This window comes from Acinonyx jubatus, chromosome A1, assembly GCF_027475565.1.
Source record: "Acinonyx jubatus isolate Ajub_Pintada_27869175 chromosome A1, VMU_Ajub_asm_v1.0, whole genome shotgun sequence".
NCBI classification, from domain to species: Eukaryota; Metazoa; Chordata; class Mammalia; order Carnivora; family Felidae; genus Acinonyx; species Acinonyx jubatus.
This window is the reverse complement of record NC_069380.1, coordinates 190,304,659-190,323,489: the sequence shown is the minus strand read 5'-3', so window position 1 is coordinate 190,323,489 and position 18,831 is coordinate 190,304,659. Positions and strand designations below refer to the sequence as shown.

The 18,831-nt window shown below is 45.1% G+C and overlaps 1 protein-coding gene across 4 annotated transcripts in view; it reads left to right on the top strand.

The window, feature by feature from the left end:
• GALNT10 (polypeptide N-acetylgalactosaminyltransferase 10) overlaps positions 1 to 18,831 on the top strand; it is a 227,281-nt gene that overhangs the window by 102,988 nt on the left and 105,462 nt on the right. For all 4 annotated transcript variants that reach the window (XM_027077575.2, XM_053199843.1, XM_053199850.1 and 1 more), the window contains one exon: positions 16,955 to 17,121. In XM_027077575.2, coding sequence (XP_026933376.1) covers positions 16,955 to 17,121 — 167 coding nt within the window. The remainder of the gene's footprint in view (positions 1 to 16,954; positions 17,122 to 18,831) is intronic.

Below are 18,831 nucleotides of genomic sequence, written 5' to 3'. Positions count from 1 at the left end.
TCCCACTCCTCCACCCCGAGTCTGTAGCCCACCTAAAATACAGCTAGCCCCTACTCATTTATACTAAAACGGTCAAGTGTCAGTCCCTGCCTTAAGGAAATCTCAAGCCTGTTAGTCACTGTTAACTGTCTCTGTGAGTCATTCATTCATTCATTCATTCATTCATTCAGCAAATATTTATCATGTGCTTACCATGTGTGCTTATTGTATAGGCTAGTCCCTGGGGAAACAGCAATGAACAAAATAGCCAAAATTTCCTTTTTTCCTGGTGTTTCCATTCTACTGGGTGGAAGAGGTCATAAATAAATGCATTATTTTTTCAGATGGTGATAAATGATATAAGAAACATAAACAGAGTGAGGGGTAGAGAAAGTAATAGGAATGGAATGGATTTTTATTTCCCTGCTAGTGGGAGGCCTCTCTAATGAGATGACATATGAACAGAGATATGAAGAAGTGTGAGGTCCATCTAGCAGGGCAGTTAACTGGGGGAAGAGTCCTGCAGGCAGAAGAAACAGTAAGTGCAAAGGCCCCTGGGCCATCATGCTTGCCTTATGGAGCCCAGTGAGCCAGGAGGAAAGTGATGAGAAGCAAGCCTGGAGAGATGTCAGGGCCACGGTGGGACTTTGGCTTTGACCAAAGGGAGTAAAACGGGAAACTCTGGAGAGTTTTGAGCACTGAGTGACATAGTCTGATTTTCATTTTCAAAGGATCACTTCAGTTGCTATGTTAAGAATAGACTGTAGGCGGCCAAGAGTGGAGCAGGGAAGCCAGTTAGGAGTTTATTACAGCCAGGCGGGCAGAGAAGAGGGACAATGACTCAGACCACCGTGGCAGAGAAGGAGCAGAGAAGCAGTGGCCACATTCTAGAAATATTTTGAAGGTGGAGATGATGGGATTTACTTATAGACAATATGGATATGGAAAAAAAAAAAAAGAGCGAGAGAGAGAAGAGACTGAGACAATGCGAGGTTTTTGGCCAGAGCAACTGTGAAGATGAAGTTGCCATTTACAGGAACAAAGGCTTGGAGGAGAGCAGATTTGGGGAAAATCAAGATTTTTATTTCAGCCAAGTTTAAGACATTCTTAAACATCCAAGTGACGAGGTCAAGTAGGCAGTTTAATAAACGGTGCCATTTATGTTGTGAAAAATGGGAATGGTGACGGGATCCTTTTTGAGTTGCTGTGTTTTTATTGTGGTTTTAATTAACTTGCTTTCCTTGAATAGCAAGAAGTGCTTGAGGCGTAATGGATAGTAAATCTAAAAATGATCCAAGATCGGCTGTGGTCTGCGGTGTGGTGTGTGGGATGACGGAGTTTGTGCGCACGTTCGGGTCACGGCAGGGGCCGTGCCCACCCCCGCCCACCGTCGGCAATGGGAATGACTGGCTGGAGTCCGCACCCACCCGCCACGGTGCGGAGAGGTTTGTCAGACCCTCTGTAGAACAGTGACAGGCTTGGAAGACATATTTAGTAAGTATTAGCAGTTTTTACCCTTTTTATCATGATTCGTGTGCTGGAGTGAGCTTGCTTGACACTTCTATAATGGAGTACTTCAGTATAAGATGAGCACTCCCGAGATGCTCAGGCCGGGAGGGGTGAAGCCTCCCTAGTTTGGCAGCTGTTAGCAGGGCGGTTGTGTAGGTAGGGGCAGGAGGGCGGAGAGAAGGGCTGTCGCCTGAGTGATTTGTGAGCTGGGAAAGGAAAAAGTCCAGATTTCCTTGGGAGCATCACTGATTTTTCAGGAGGCTCAAATCAGTTCTCCTCTGAAATTAAACGACTCTCTTCTGAACAGACAACAGTGATTGACCCATTGGACCTAATGCCGGAATTTAAAGGTCCTCATGAGCCTTACAATAAAATGGCAGCCAACAAAATCTCTCCAATTGACTTCTTTCCTGTAATTTTAAAAGCGGATTTCAGTGAATTCAGCCCTTGGGTTGAAATTGCGGAGATAAATGGCTTGTAAGCAAAAATGGCTATGTGTCAAAACGGGCATATATATCCCCTACAATTTATGCTAGGCAAAAACCACTTGACATCCCCATGAGCCGATGTGTGGTTTGTGTTCTTTTATCATTTCTGCAGACAAATGCATTTTCTAAGTCTTCTAGAAATGGATGCTGTGTTCTCCATGAGTAATAACAGTGTCTCCCATTTATCAAGTGCTTGTGTGCCAAGCATGGGGCTGAGCACTTTACCAGCCTGCCTCGATTTACTTCTTCCCACTTTGAGGTTTTGTGTGATCATATTTTTTTTCCTTTAGGTTTCAACATTGTCTTCTCATTTACAAAAACACTGTTACAACTCTTTGTAACTCCAGCCTCTCTGAAGTTGTTTGTATCTAATGGGGATCACTAGCTCCATTTTCCAGACGCACAAACTGAACCTCAGCTGAGCTCAGCCAGTAGAAAGCAGAGAAGACTCAAACCTGGATCCAAGCACATGCTCTTTCTGCTGCTTCACACACAGCAGACTGAGACCTATTCCTCACAGAGAAGGAGGGAGACAGTTTTTAAATTCGAATCCTTTGTGCGTCAAGGTTCTTGGGCCAGGCATAGCAAGCAGGATTGGCTAGATAAATATAAATAGACACAAGCAGAAGACAACTCAGGTTGCATTTCACTCACCATGCTGAAGGCAATACATGTTTGTCCGGGAGCAGACAAATAACACTCAGTAAAAGTGGTTACAGAGATGAGTTTGATTTCGAAGTGGTGTTGGCCTTGAAAGGGTTTAAGGAAAAGGAGAAAGATGACTGTAAGATAAGGGTGATTATCTGTTCTCTCCCTTCATTAAGGTGGCATCCTGGGCAGCGTGGCGGTGAGACAAGTGGAGCAGGTCGTTGGGGAGCCGTGTTGCATAGATAAGGACATCGTTCACCCCTGACTTTAAACCTCAGGGGTGGGGGGGAATAAATCAATAGTCCCCCCCCTCCCAATCACCCACCTCCAATCCTAAATCTGCCCAGGTAGTGAAAGCTAACAGTTTAGCCCTCTTATAGTTTTTTTTTCTTTGTTTATGGAACATATATAGACATATGAAGGGGTTTGTTTTTGGTTTTGTTTTGTTTTTACAAAAATCTGGTGGTACTATACATATTTTATTCTACAAGTAGCTTTTTAAAATAAGTTTATTTATTTTTAGAGAGAGAGAGAGTGAGGTAGAGAGAGAATGAGCGGGAAAGGGACAGAGAGAGAAGGAGAGAACATCCCAAGCAGGCTCTGCACTGTCAGCCCAGAGCCCGATGTGGGGCTCGAACTCACAAACCATGAGATCATGACCTGAGCTATAGTCAAGAGTCAGATGCTTAACCCATTGAGCCACCCAGGCACTCCTCTACAAGTAGCATTTTTTACTTATTATATTGCAGTCATGTTTCCAAGACATTTCTTTTTTTTTTTTTTTTTTTTTTAAATTTACATCCGGTCTATTTAGTATATAGTGCGACAATGATTTTGGGAGTAGATTCCTTAATGCCCCTTACCCATTTAGCCCATCCCCCCTCCTACAACCCTCTCAGTAACCCTCTGTTCTCCATATTTAAGATTTCCAAGACATTTGTAACAGCTGTGTAATATTTCACAAGAACCTTACCTACTCAGCGCTTGCTCTGTCGATGGGCATACCAATGGTTTTCAGTTCTCTGTTCCTGGACACAGAGTGGCAGCAACCTCTTTGAACACACGTCTTTACAATTTTGTTTTTTCTTTTTTCCTCTTTCATGAATCAAGAATCTTGATAATTAAAGCCCATTTCCTCTTAACGATGTTTGCCTGGCGATTGGCATTTAACTGAGATCTGAAGTGTGGTCCTTCTGGTGGTTATTTCATGCCTATCGTTCCGGGCACCTTGACATGCCATGTTGATTAGCCAGAGTTCCTCCTTCCTGCTGTCAGCCTGTGTTTAAAGCTTGAGCACATGGAATACCTTGCGTGTTACATCTGTGGGAGGACCACCTTTTATCATGTGGGACAGCCATGTGAAGAAACTGTTGGATTTTGCTGTGTGCTTTAAAAAATTTTTTTGTGTTGTTTTTACAGCTGTGTTAAAACTAGATACGGTCTGAACCAAGGGCTTTCCAAAATGTGAGTTCAGAAGGGAAGGAAAAGAGAGCACAAACCAAGATCCCTTAAGTACTGCTTGGATCTGAAGTCTGGTGTGGGTTAGGGGGTGGAACAGTGGTGACGAACGGATGGCGCATAATTAATCATAACAAGCCTTTGTGATCCTCTGTGCTGTCCACTGAGAAGAGGGAAGAGCCGGTAGGTGCCTCTGGCGTTTAGCAAAGCCTGCCCTGAATGGAAAGGGACCTTCGTCAAGATGTCAGCCTTGGCACATGTTGTCGCACTAATCTTCTGGCTCCTCTGATTCCAGCCAGGCTGTTGAAGAGAAAGCCAGCACCTGACCCATCCCCCAGAGAGGTGTACAGAAGGGCTGGGAGCCAAGCCCCAGCTGAGGAGAGAAGGCTTGCTGAAGGGATGTGTCATGAGAGGCCCCAGATCTGCATCTGGAGGGAGGATAGGGGGGCAGGAGCTTTTCACACTCTGCCCACTAAAACCCAGTTTCTTCCTTTTGTTCCAGAGCCTGGAGCTATTTATAACTTCTTAACTTCTTGGTAGCTCCAGAGCCCATTGGACATAGTCTTGCTGAGAATGTTTTATTATAAGGGACTATCCTTTATGCAAAACAGAGAGGGAAGGACAGCAGAATACTGAAACCATTTGCTGGAAAATGACCTACACTGTGGCCTCTTGATGATGGAAACTCCCATTTATGAGCCAGATGCTGTATTCACCTAAGATGTCTCTTTCCTTCCTTGTGACAGCCTCAGGAGGACGGAATCATATCCCCATTTCACCCAAGTGGAAACTGAGACTTAGGGAGGCTGTGAGTTCCCCAAGGTGACCCAGTGCTAAATGTGGGACTTGGATCCAGATCTCTAGCCCACCCCACTTCCCTCCCCACACCTGCAGTTGCCACTTGGGGCAGTACTCTTTCTCAAGGCCCGCTCTTTGAGATATGGGTATGTCATCTCACTCTGTGACTCTAGGAAGGTATCTCCCCATTCTGGGGCTCCGTTTCCTCATCTGTAAAATAAGGAATGCAAACAAGGTGACCTTCGGGCCCTTCCAGCCTTCCTAATTCAGTGATTCTCATTGGCTTTCCACGTGGAAGCTATGCATGTGGCCTGGAAACAGTAGTGGGCCTTCTTCGTCAACCCAAAGAGATCCTGGTTTCTGCCACTCCCAAGACACACAAACCCAACTCCCCAAGGCCCATCTGGTCAGTGGAAAGCTTGAAATTATCATCTGTTTGGCGGAGGAGGGCGTGTTGATTCAGTTCCCATGAGAAAGTGCTAAAATGGTGCACCCATTTCTAGAAGAAGGTTGTTTATCTAAGAGTACAAACACTGGGAGCTTTCAAACAACAGAGTCACTCCACAAGGATTTTTTCAAATAATCATTCCCTTAAAACACACACACACCACCACCACCACCACCACCACCACCACCACCACTCACCCTTCTATTTACTGAAGAACAATTTGCTATAGTGTAGAGAGCACAGTGGTGGTGGAACACCATGAGCTTCAGGTGACTGCTTATGATGCCATGGTGGCTCAGTCGGCATGGTGTCGATAGAGCATCTCTGATCGTATGAAACAATACAGTGTGCCCCAACAGCCTCACCTGTCCGTGACCTGGAAGTCCAGATTTCCATATTAGTGTGACTTCTAGAGTTTAGAAATCTTAATTCCTTAAGAACCCATTCTTTTCAAAATAATAAAGAGGAAATAAGAACACTTCACTCAGCTCAAGTACAATTTTTGGATGCTTGTTTTTGTTTTTCTTTCCCGAGAATGGACTTAGGAATAGGATGGACTCCTTGGCCGCAAAGTTACTTTAACCAATGGGCCAGTCCCCTGCAAGGAGGCAGAGGCATTAAAGGAAAAGGGGAATGTAGCCAGTTGGAATGTGGGAAAAGCCAGCAAGGCTCTCCAGGAGGGGGAGGTGGAACCATGGCATAGCCAGGGCTCCCAGTGTCTGAGATGGGAAGATCTTTCCACATCCAAACACTAGATTGTCTTATGACACCCTCACCCATAGACATTTCTGGATCCCATCATTACAAGGCTTTAGCTCTTCTCTGCATAGTTCTGTATCAGCTTTCTTCATTAACTCTTAGACTCCCTTTCCATACATCAAGGTGTATCTCCAAGAAAGAGAAGGAGAATTTGGCCTGGTGCCCCCCATTTAGGCACATTTCTTGCTAGGCTGTTGACCACTGGCAAGTTGATGGATTGACTGCCCTTGGGCCAGGGCTCTGCTCCTGCCCCAGGCACCATGATGTCCAGGGAAGGTGTGGTCATGGGACCCACTCAGGACTCCTTTCTTAGCCTTCCTCAGGCATGGCCAAGGCAGGCACCATGATTGACATTCAGCACAGATGTTTCTTTTCAGACCAAGATGGCACTTGATGCACCCTTGTGTTTACAGAGCACCAACATGTTCCTATCCTGTTCACTTCTCACCTCATACCAGTAAGTCCGTTTTTAAAAATGAGGAAACTGAGGCTTACAGAGGTCTGGTAACTTGCCCAAGGTTATGCAACTAATAGTTTGTCTTTTTGACTCCACATCCATACAAACTACTTCTGATAAATGTGAACAAACATTGAACAGATATCAGCAAGCTTATTGAAAGCATCCACATTCCTACCAGTGGTAGTTTATATGCTGAAGTTCATCATAACCCTCAGAGACCCACATCTCTAGGCTGTGTGGTCCAGCCGCCCATAGACCCGCCAAGCCCACAGGCAGCACTTGGAACATGACGGCAGACATCAGCTCCTTGAAACTGTGTATGATTCAGATTTATTCTTTACATCCAGAGTTTCCAAAGGCTTTCTTTTTTGTGTTTTAACTAAAGAGCCAGCGTCGGATCCCATTCCAACATCCACTGGCCTTGTGGTCTGGGATCTCCGTGCAACCTCTGTAAGCCTCACCTCCTTACTTGGAAAACAGAAGGGTTGGAGTAGGCCCTTCCAACTCCAGTTCAACCCAGCAACCATTAATGACCTGCTCTCTGTTGGCAAGGCGCAGAGCTAGACGTGAGGGACACCACTCCTAATGCCCTCATGCTTTGTCTTTCTTGGCTGTTTTCGTTCTGCTCTCACCTCATAGCCACATGCAGGGAGGTAGGAAAAATTATCATAATTTATTACTGCTTATTTATTTGCCTCCCATTCAACACTATCCCCTTAGGGACAATCACTTGTTCCTCACTAGGGTAATCCCCAGGGCTTAGCAGAGTATCTATCACATAGCAGGGGCTCAGTAAACATTTCTTGAATACATGCATGGTTGAGGGAGTGAGTAAATGAGAATGTTTTGAGCCATGAGTTGGCTACAGTGTGGGGTACCAAGAATAGGACTCATGTCTACAAGAGCAAAACTAATTAAGCCTTACTAAAGCGCTATGTCTTTCTCTGGAATATCCATCCCTGATTCCAAGAGAATTGAAATCAGGAGCATTCTCTTTGCTGTGACTTCTCTTCCACATTTACCCACCTCCAAGGACAGAGGTAACTACTTCCTCCATGTGGCTGTTTTTAATGTGCAGTCTCGCCTAGTTATAACATTCTCATGGTATTACCATCCCCATGTGATAGATAAGAAACTGAGGCTGAGTGAGTATAGAAAACTACCCTCTGCCAGCTGCAGAGTGGCAGAGTCAGGACTTGAACCCAGATCTAGACCACTTTTTCTCCCTTAGGCATGTACAACATCAGGTTTATTCAACTGACTTGTATTTCAGTTTGGTCTGTGGATGGTGTCCTGTGCGAGGGAATTAAATGTCTTTCATAATTCCCTTCAAAATGATTGGATTGGTCTATTCAAAGTTGACTTAGAGAGAAGATTTTTGAAATGCTTCCCTTTGATTTTGACTTCTTTTCTTTTATATTCTAGTGCTCCAGCATTAAGCCCTGAGGGTGCATCTTGAGAGCCAGTATATTAGATTTGTCTTTGTGCCCCAAGAGCTCAGAATCCTTTAGGGAGTATTAAATTGGGGGCTGCCCAGTCACAGATGGGCTCAGTTATCTCCCGGTGGTCCCAATGCCTCCCACCCTTTCCACAGCCCTCAGCCTAGGCCCTTTCTCCCAGTCAGTGATGAGCAGTGATAAATTCTGCAGCGGGAGACAGAAGCTGCCCCCTACAGATCAGAGGTAACTCCTGGGGAACCATTTATGCCTCTGTCCTTCACAAACCATCGTTAAGTCCAAAACAGATTCATTTGACCGAAAGGGCCTAGAGTTAAAACAGCAAGGATTCTTTTAGTGATGAGTGACAGAGACCCATCTCAGACTTAAGAAAATGTATTGACTCACGTAACTAGAAAGACCAGGAGCAGAGCTTGGCTTCATCTCTAGCTGGATCCGAATCCCTAAATGATGCCAGTAGGAACCTCTCTCCAACTCTTGGCTCTGTTTTCCATTCTGTTGAATTCAGTTTAAGATAGGGAACACACGTGGTGGCCCCAGGCAGACCAGATTTATATCCTCCCATGGTCAGTTTCAGCAAAAAAGAGCCTCTCTCTCTCTCCTGGTTATCTCAGCAAAGATCTACTCTGATTTATAGGTGGCCTTTTCCTGAACTGTCACTGTGGTTGAGAAGATGCAGTGTTCTGATTGGCTAAGCCAGACTCCCTCGCCCAGCCTCAAGGCAAGGCAAGGACCTCCCCCTGAACCCTGTAGAGTTGAAAGGCGGAAGATTCCTCAAGGAAAATCAGGATGCTACTACCAAAGAAGGAGAAAGAATACAGAGCAGGCACCTAGGTCTTGCCCACTGCATCTATGCAGTTTCCTATTGGCATGAGGGGGACCTAAGGTCCAGCAAGAAGAGGGGGCTTGGATTGTTGCATGCAGAGCAGAAATTAGAAGCCAGGGCATCAGACTCCTACTTCCTCAATTTTTGTCTTTTATATCTTCATTCTTCTTTTGGCTTGTATAATTCATATCATTGCTACATTATCTGTGTAAAACTACTAATATGCGTAAAGGGCAGATGGGTTTAAATCAGGCTCTAGCCCTTACCGGCTGTTTGACCTTAGGCAAGTTACTTGGTTTCTCTGTGTCTGGTTTCCTCCTCTTTATAAGGGAGTAATGATAGTCTCTACCTTGAAAGAGCATTGTGACAATTAAATAAAATTTCTGCATATAAAGTGCTTAGAACATTGCCTGGCATAATGGAAATCCTTAATAGATATTTTCTGTTATCATCATTATCATCTTCCACTTTATTTTTAACTGCTTATCAGTATTCCATAGTTTGAAGTATTCACCGTTTATTTAATCTTTCCCTCTAGATGGACTGTCACTTTGTTTCTCTTCTTTTCACGTTTCAGAGTGGGTCAGGGAGCACCCCAGGCCATGCCCCTTTGTCCTTCTGCTGTGCACGTGTAACTAAACTTTGCCCTGTTGGGTTGGGACCTCATCAGATTGTGAACCAGGTGGTGATGGATGTGCCTGTGCAAGGGATGGACTGTTTTTCACTTGATTTGGTTAAAGGTCTGAAACTCCACAGTGCCCCTTTTATGGTGCCATTGGGGGCCAGAAATATTGAGGCAAGGGGCATCAAGATTGATGTGCTGGAAGTTACATGGTGTCACTGCTTTGACCCCCTACAAGGGCATTACTATGCTCTTTTCTGCCCCTAGAGGGGCTCTTCCAAGAACCTCAGAGGCCACGCTGCACTGGGAGCCCACAGAGACTTGGACGCTATCAAATGGGTTTGCCATGTGCCGTGTCATAGGAACAAATACACGTTCAGAGAAGAGCACAAAGGAAGACATTCCCTAAATGTTTAGCAGAGGTCAGCCCCAGGTGTTAGGGTGTTCCTGTGGTTACCAGTTGGTTGTTAGCCTTTCTGTGTTTTTTCGACTTTTATCCTTATCACTTTTGTCATCAAGAAAAACATTGTGGTATGTTTTTATTCAAGTATAATTAACATACAATGTTACATTAGTTTCAGGTGTACAATATAATGATTTTAATGATTCTCTACATAACCCAGTGCTCATAAGTGTACTCTTAATCCCCTTTACCTATTTCACCCACCCCCCCACCCACCTCCTCCCTGGTAACCAGCGATCTGTTCTCTGTAGTGAAAGAATCTATTCTTTTGTTTGTCTCTTTTTATCTTTGTTCATTTGTTTTGCTTCTTAAATTCCACACTGAGTGACGTCATATGGTATCTGTCTTTCTTGAGTGCTTTCACTTAGCATCATACCCTCTAGCTCCATCCCTGTCATTGCAAATGGCAAGATTTAATTCTTTGTTATGGCTGAGTAATATTCCATTGTCTATCGATGGGCACTTGGACTGCTTCCACGTTTGGCTATTGTAAATAATGCTGCAGTAAACATAGGGGTGCATGTATCTTTTTGAATTAGATTTTGTTTTCTTTGGGGAAATAGTAGTGGAATTACTGGATCATATGGTATTTCTATTTTTAATTTTTTGAGGAACCTCCATACTATTTTCCAAGTGGCTGCATCAGTTTGCATTCCTACCAACAGTGCACAAGTGTTCCTTTTTCTCCACATCCTCACCAGCCCTTATTTCTAATGTTTTCTTTTAGCCATTCAGTAATCATCGGGGAAACGCAAATTAAAACCACAATGAGAAATCACGTGACACCTGTCACAACAGCTAAAAGAAGCATTATTTTATATACATACTATCTAGGGGCGTCTGGGTGGCTCAGTCGGTTAAGCGTCTACATCAGCTCAGGTCTCAATCTCACAGTTTGTGAGTTCGAGCCCACGTTGGTCTCTGTGCTGACAGCTCAGAGCCTGGAGCCTGCTTCTCTCTCTGCCCCTCCCCTGCTTGTGCTTTGTCCCACTCTCTCTCGCTCTCTCTCAAAAATAAATAAACATTTAAAAAATTAAGTAAATAAATAAATGCTATCTAGATATGAGTCCTGGATCCAAGTCACTTACCAGTCTGGGCCCTATTTTCCTTATGTGGAAAATGGGATCAGCACTCTGGTTCGTCTCCCTTCCTGGGGTTGGTACCCCAGGTATGTTACATATCTAGCATATAGATTAGAGGAGAGAGAAGGAAGAGTGCTCTGTAAACCATCAAGGCACAATGCACTGGGGGGAGGCAGAGTTGTTATTGTGTGGTCATAGCCCAGCCCAGCCTCCTCGCACTGGGAGCAGTGCCCTAGTTTCCCTTCCCGAAGACCACATTCTCTGGCTGCTTTCTGAAGGAACTTGGCAAAGGGATGCTTCGTGTTTATCACGCACCAAAGAACGGAGCACACCCCATCACCCAGTGTTGAACCCTCAAGACACAACATGCAGACAGGTCTTAAAGAGGGCTGCTAAGACGGGGGTGTCACTGGGGACGGGGTGGCCTTCTCTTTCCTCCCCACCATCCCCAGGCCTCCTCTTGCTGCTGTGATCTGAGGCATGATAAGAAGAGGAGAGAAGGGGCTCTTTGCATGAACTCCCAACAGGAAGGTGGCTGTTGGGCAGGTCTGTGGAACCAAGTTTCTTGCTGGATACTGGAGAGATTCATTCCAGCATGTCACACACTTTTTTATTTTTTTATTTTTTTATTTTTTACCTATATATTTTTTTTATTAATTTGTTTTATCTTTTATTTTTTTAAACTTACATCCAAATTAGTTAGCATATAGTGCAACAATGATTTCAGGAATCGATTCCTTAATGCCCCTTACCCATTTAGCCCATCCCCCCTCCCACCACCCCTCCCGTAACCCTCAGTTTGTTCTTCATATTTATGAGTCTCTTCTGTTTTGTCCCCCTCCCTGTTTTTATATTATTTTTGTTTCCCTTCCCTTATGTTCATCTGTTTTGTCTCTTAAAGTCCTCATATGAGTGAAGTCATATGTTATTTGTCTTTCTCTAACTAATTTCACTTAGCATAATACCCTCCAGTTCCATCCACATAGTTGCAAATGGCAAGATTTCATTCTTTTTGATTGCCAAGTAATACTCCATTGTGTGTGTGTGTGTGTGTGTGTGTGTGTATATATATATATATATATATATATATATATATATATATATATATATATATATATCTCCCACATCTTCTTTATCCATTCATCCATCGATGGGCATTTGGGCTCTTTCCATACTTTGGCTATTGTTGGTAGTGCTGCTATAAACATGGGGGTGCATGTGTCCCTTCGAAACAGCACACCTGTATCCCGTGGATAGATGGCTAGTAGTGCAATTGCTGGGTCGTAGGGTAGTTCCATTTTTAGTTTTTTGAGGAACCTCCATACTGTTTTCCAGAGTGGCTGCACCAGCTTGCATTCCCACACACAATTTTTTATTTAAACAAAGAGCCTCTACTAAGCTGGAACCCAACTAATGACTAGTGCCCATGGCAAAAGTCAAGTGTCGTTGGGTGTTTATTTAGTCACTAAATGAGTGGATGGATAGAGGAGGGAGAAAAAGAGTAGCCCCCAGGCCCCCTAACAAAGGTACATGTTCCAGGCTATGATCTAAGCTGAGCCTTTCATTTGAGTTCTGAATAGTCTTTAGTTCCATGATTAAATTAAATTGGAAATAAATTTAGTCAGTCGTAGCATTACCTACTGCCCTTAATATATGCTGGTGTTTGCGTGTCTACTGGCAGGCTGTGGGGCCCAGCCTGGGATTTGAGAGAGCCAGGACTCTCTACGGGGTAATAGCTCTATTGTGTTTCACCCCGTGGACTCCAGGCAACTTATTACCACCAACCGCCCCCAACTCTGCTTCAATCCAACAGGCCTCCTGTGAAATTGGATGGCAGGCAGGAACTTTTGTAGCAAACTAGATATCGCCTGTCTTTTCTTGGCCACAGAGGACCCAGCCGAGTTGAGGGAAAGGGATTTTTAAGAAGAGGTGCTTTATTTGTGAAAGCCAACGAAATGAAGTTAGAGACTGCTCCCAGAGAAAGCTGGCTGACATAACCAAAGGGATTAGAGGTGGGGGAAGGGCCCGAGGGGAGCTGCTTGAGGCCTGGATAAAAACAACCCAGCCAGATGGAGGAGCAAGATGGCATGTGAAGGAAGTCCCGAGGTCCCAAGGGGAAAGAGACAGACTTGTCCAGCAGAACTGGACCAGCAGAATTAGGGGGGGTCCTGTCCACACAGCTGGAACTGACCTCACTGCCAGACACCAGGGGTTCATTCCTACTCTCCCCCGCCCAGCTTCCCTTGGTGCCTCCAGCAAAGGCAGAATCTGAAACTAAGGGGACTGTGACCCTGACCCATTTTCCCCCTAACATTTCTTTCTGAAAATTATCAAACCTACAGAAAAGCTCTGAAAGACTTGCACATTGAGCGCTCATGTACACCATCTAGATTCTGCAGTTAGCATTCCTCTACTGACTTTATCATATATCTGGCCATCCCTCTCTCCATCCGTCAATCTATTTTCCTTTTTGAGATGTTTCAAAGTAAGTTACAGAGAGACCCAGGTGCCTTTGGACAGTTGATTACAGTGGCATAGGAAAGGAGACATTTTGTTGTTACGTTTCTTGCCCCAGTTGTCACATATTTTCTCCAGAAAACTTCTTACCAGCCTTGTGGAGCTCCCTCTTTTACTTCTGGGCTATCAACTTCAAAGGTCTCCAGGGGTCCTGGAGGCAATGCAAGGGACTGACGCAGCTCTGGTGTAAGGTTGTGGGGAGTAGCAGGAGCTGAGGGGGCCCTGGGAGCACCTGCTCCATAGAGAGGGGTGTCCACTGTCAACTCCAGCCCACTGCTGCCACATGAGACTCATGAGGATTTTTTGGGAGATCTTCTACATTTTAACTGTTTCCAAATAATGTTTACAGACTGGGTATCAAAGATGACTCTTGTGTATGAGTTTTCTGTAGTTGTCATGGCAGATTACCATAAACGTAGGAGTTTAAACAACACAAAGTTATTCTTACAGTTCTGCAAGTCCGAAGTCCAACATAGGGCTCCTTGGGTGAAAATCAAGGTGGTGGCCAGGCTGCATTCCCTCCTGGGGGTTCTGGGGGAATCTTGCTTATCTGGGTTGTTGGCAGACTTTAGTTATGAAGAGTGAGACCCCGTTATCTTGCTGGCTATCAGCTGAGGAGTGTTTCCACCTTCTAAAGGCTGCTCACCTTCCGTGGCTTATGAGCCCCTCCTTCAGTCTTCAAAGCCAGCAGTGGTGAATTGAGTCCTTCTCACAGTTCCATTCTTTGCCCCATCCTTCTCATCTCTCCAACCCAACCAGAAAGGTTCTCTACCTTTAAGGACACTCGTGGTTACATTGGTCCCCCTTGGGTAATCCAGGGTCCTCAAAGTCATCTCAAGGTTCTTAACCTTAACCAGATCTGCAAAGTCCCTTTTGCCACATAAGGTAATATATTCATAGTAGACATTTCTCGAAAGAAGGTAAACAAATGGCCAAGTAAGTATATGAAAATATACTCAACACCATTAGTCATTAGGCAAATGCAAATCGAACCAAAATAAGATAACACTTCACACCCATGAGGGTGGCTATAATCAAAAAGATGGACAATAACAAAAGTGGAGAAATTGGAACCCTCATAGGTTGCTGGTGGGAATGTAAAATGTTCTTGCCACTTTGGAAAACATTTTGGCAGTTCCTTGAAGAGTTCAACGTGGAGTTACCTTATGGCCCAGCAGTCCTACTCCTTGGTATATACCCAAGATACCTGAAAACATGTCTACACAAAAACTTGTACATGAGTGTTCATGCCAGTGTTATTCATATAGCCAAATATCAGTCAGCTCAAATTTCAATCAGTTGATGAATACATAGATGAAATATGGTATATCCATGCAGTGAAATGTTATTCAGCCATAAAAAGAATGAAGTATCAATCCATGCTAAACATGGATGAACCTTGAAGACATGTTCAGTGAAAGAAGCCAGGCACAAAAGACCACATAATATATGATTCTATTTGCATAAAATGTCCAGGATAGGAAAACCCGTGGAAACAGAAAACAAACTAGTGGCTACTAAGCCTGAGGGGAGGGGAGAATGGTTAGTGACTGCTAATGAATATGAAGTTTATTTTGGGGGTGATAGAAATGTTCTGGACTTAGTGGTGATGGTTGTACAACTTGGTGAAGTATGTTAAAAAGTACTGAATGAGACACTTCAAAAGGGTGAATTTTATGTTGAGTTTTATGGTATGTGAATTATATCTCAATTAAAAAGGAGATTCAATATATAAGATTAAGCTTAAGTAAAACTGCATAGTCTTGTATATTAAGTATAAAACTTTAGCATGAACTCATGATGAATCTACTAAGATATATTTTTGACTCTGACCAGTGTAAAGGCATAGAAACCATAACCAACCTAGTAGTTAATGAAGGCCCTTAGTGTCCGTATTGCAGGATCCAAATGGTGATATCGATGATAATCAGGAGCCAGGGTTCCTTGGCAGAATGACTGATCCAGGTGAGGGCAGAAAATGTACAAGTTAAGCCTGGAGCACCTTTTATAATCTTTATCAGAAAGCAAGGAAGTTATCAGTACTCTAGGGTCATATCCAAAGGACTAGGAGCCAACTTGAGGAGACTCTCTTGGGCTAATGATGGTTTTATTTGGGAACCAGAAAGAATAATATTTGCAGTGAACTGGAACATATTATGTTAACATTTATGACCTCCTAATGAAAACAGATAATTGGTTGTCTTTGGAAGATGCTGGGGAGTCGAGTCATTCTAAAAACTGATAATCAAGAATGTATCATGTCTTTCATGTACTTCGGGGTAAACAAATTGTTGATGTGGTCATTTTTCTTCATTGTAGTATCCCTGCTAGAAAATCAAGAATGATAGAATAAGAGTATCACCATTTTAAAAACCTCCAGTGAAATGAAGGATTTAGACATTGGTCATCGGTGGCCACCAACATCACAAAAGGAAAGATAACTGGACAGTATGTTTTTCCTTTGGGATGCTCACACCACTAGGAAGAGGTTGCCAGAATATCTCATCAAAGTAGGTCACGTCTCTAGATCTAACCACCAACATACTGGAACCAAGGAAGAGTGGACAGAGGAACGTGTTCAGAGACACCACAGCAACCCAAGCAGCAAAATGCAGACTGTAGGAAATCCAGTAGGGCAAAGGACCCAGTTTCTTCAACAAGTACATTGTAAAGAAAAAAAGAGACTTAGAAGACACATCAGCTAAAGGCAGCATGTGGGCCTGGTCTTGATCCTGATTTAAGCAACTTTAAAAAGACGTAAGAAGAGCAGGGGAACTTGAGCACCAACTAGATATTTGATGACACTAAGGAACTGTGTTGATTCTTTGGGGGTGTTACAGTGATACTAAAGGCCCACAGGGCACGGCCTCCCACCCCAAGCTTACCATGTGCCTGATGGAGAGCAGAGGAGAAAATGTGCAAGCAGAGCCCAGGGAGGGAGAGCAGAGGGGACCGAGCCAGTGAAGCTGAGTCCGTTCTTCCAAACTCATGGATAAATGGTTTCTCCTCCACTGGTGAGGAATGTGCAAGGGGTAGGGAGAGAGGCCAGAGTTGGACTGAAGCTCTGTCTTCCACTAGGAATCCTGAGGATGGGTAGCCACCTTCCTGTGGCTGTTGAGGCTTAAACAAGTTAGCACATGGAGAGCGCCAGACCCCATGTTGCTCCCTCAGCGCTGGCTGGCTTTGGTTTGCAACTGCTCTCCTACAGAGTCAGGGGGCTCTTGCATACATATACCTGTGTACTGTGTGTGCAGGAACTGGAGGCCAGGCTTCGGGATGCTAGGTGGAAGGAGGTTCTGAAGTGACTGAGGTATCCCTGGCTCTCACTCATTCCCTAAAGGCTGGAAAGGAGTGGGCTTTGCAGTTAGCCAGTTGTTGAGCTCTGTTGGCGAGAGGAGAGCTGAACCTGACCTCTCCTTGTCCCCTGTGTCTCCCTCTAGCTGCAACAGCAAGCGCTACCTGGAGACACTCCCCAACACCAGCATCATCATCCCTTTCCACAACGAGGGCTGGTCCTCCCTCCTCCGCACCGTCCACAGTGTGCTGAACCGCTCGCCCCCGGAGCTGATCGCCGAGATCGTGCTGGTTGATGACTTCAGTGATCGAGGTAGGGCCCACCCCCACCCCCCCGTCTTCCTGCCCCCCACGCTCCATCGGAGTGACTGGCCAAAGGGGTGGCCGGTTTTCTTCTTCAGCAGCAGGAATGTCTGGGCCACCGTTCACTGATGCTTGCTCTGTGCCTGGCCATGACCGTGGCCCTGTATACAGTATCTCACAACAGAAGTAGGTTCTGTTTTTATCCTGTTTGTAACAATGTAGAAGTGTACTGGAGTGCAAATACCAGAAAACTTGATAAACTTAGGCACAAAAGGGGTTCAGTCATTCATTAATTTCATAATAAGACCCAGAATTGGTACAGCTGCCTCAGACTGTCATCAAAGAACCAGACTTCTCTGTGCCTGCTTCCTCATTCTCATGGTCACAGAATTGCTGCTATACCTCTGGAAAGTCTGCCTTTCAGACAAGAAGCAGCAGAAAGGGCAAAGAGAACAAAGCCTCATTTTTTTTTTCCCAAGATTTTGCCTTCTTATTCAGGAAGGTCTCCTCCCCCCACCCCCCCCCCCCGGGAAAGATTTTTGGTCAGAACTCTGACATCCAGGCATCCCTCTCTGCCGGGGTGGCTGGAAATATGAATGTTTTGATTTGGGGCCTCTTGAGTAGATGTAGGAAAGGGAGAAGTGCATTAGAGAAGGTGTTGCATGAGCCTATTTTGCAGAGGAGAAGACTGAGATACTTGCCTGCTCTGAGTGGGCTCACTGGCGTGGTCTTTCCTGAGGGAAAGTAAGTAGGATGTGATAAGGCAGTAAGGGTGATACTCACTTACTCTCGCCGTCTGTGTACCAGCCACAGCTGGGCCCTCTCTCATGGGGCGGACCAAGTTCTGTCCTGCCTTGGTATCTACTCATGCTGTTCCCTCTGCCTGGACACCCTCTTCCCAGCCCTTCCCATGAGCGGCTACTCTCACACCCTCTTCAGTTAGGTGCCCCACCCCCACCACCATTCACTCTTCTCCATGCATAGTTGCACGGCTACTTGTTGACCTGTTTGTTGTCAGTCCTGCTCACTAGGTCACTAGATCATTTGCGGTCTAGAGCAGGTGATTCAGAACTGTTTGCAAATTAGTGAATGAATGAACCAGGAGGGAGGAAGGAAGGAAATGCATGGCAGCTACACCCCCACCACATAAAGCCACATTAGTAGCAGGGTTGTCTTCAGCCACGGAGACAGATGTGGCTGTGGAAGACACAGACGTTCCTTCTGTGACTGGTGCTAGCCTTGTGTCTTTGTGCTCCGCCTCAGGAACCTGTCACCTGTTTTCTGAAGCATCAGCTGTCCTGGGGGTAGACCCACAGCACTTGGCAGGATCCCTCTCGAGGACATTAGTCTTCCAGAGGGAGAATAAACCAAACATCAGCTGGATTAGAAGCGAGCGTTTCTTCTTGAACAGCTAGAAAGAATTTTTTTTATTTTTTTTAATGTTTATTTTTGAGAGAGAGACAGACAGACAGAACGTGAGTGGGTGAGGGGCAGAGAGAGGGAGATGCAGAATCCGAAGCAGGCTCCAGGCTCTGAGCTGTCAGCACAGAGCCTGACACAGGGCTCGAACCCATGAACTGTGAGATCATGACCTGAGCGAAGTTGGGTGCTTAACCGACTGAGCCACCCAGGTGTCCCCGAATTTTAAGACCATCTAGGCTACTGGCTTTCACTGTGCGTCTCAGAGCACTAAGGGCACAGGGGTGCCTCGGGGAGCACC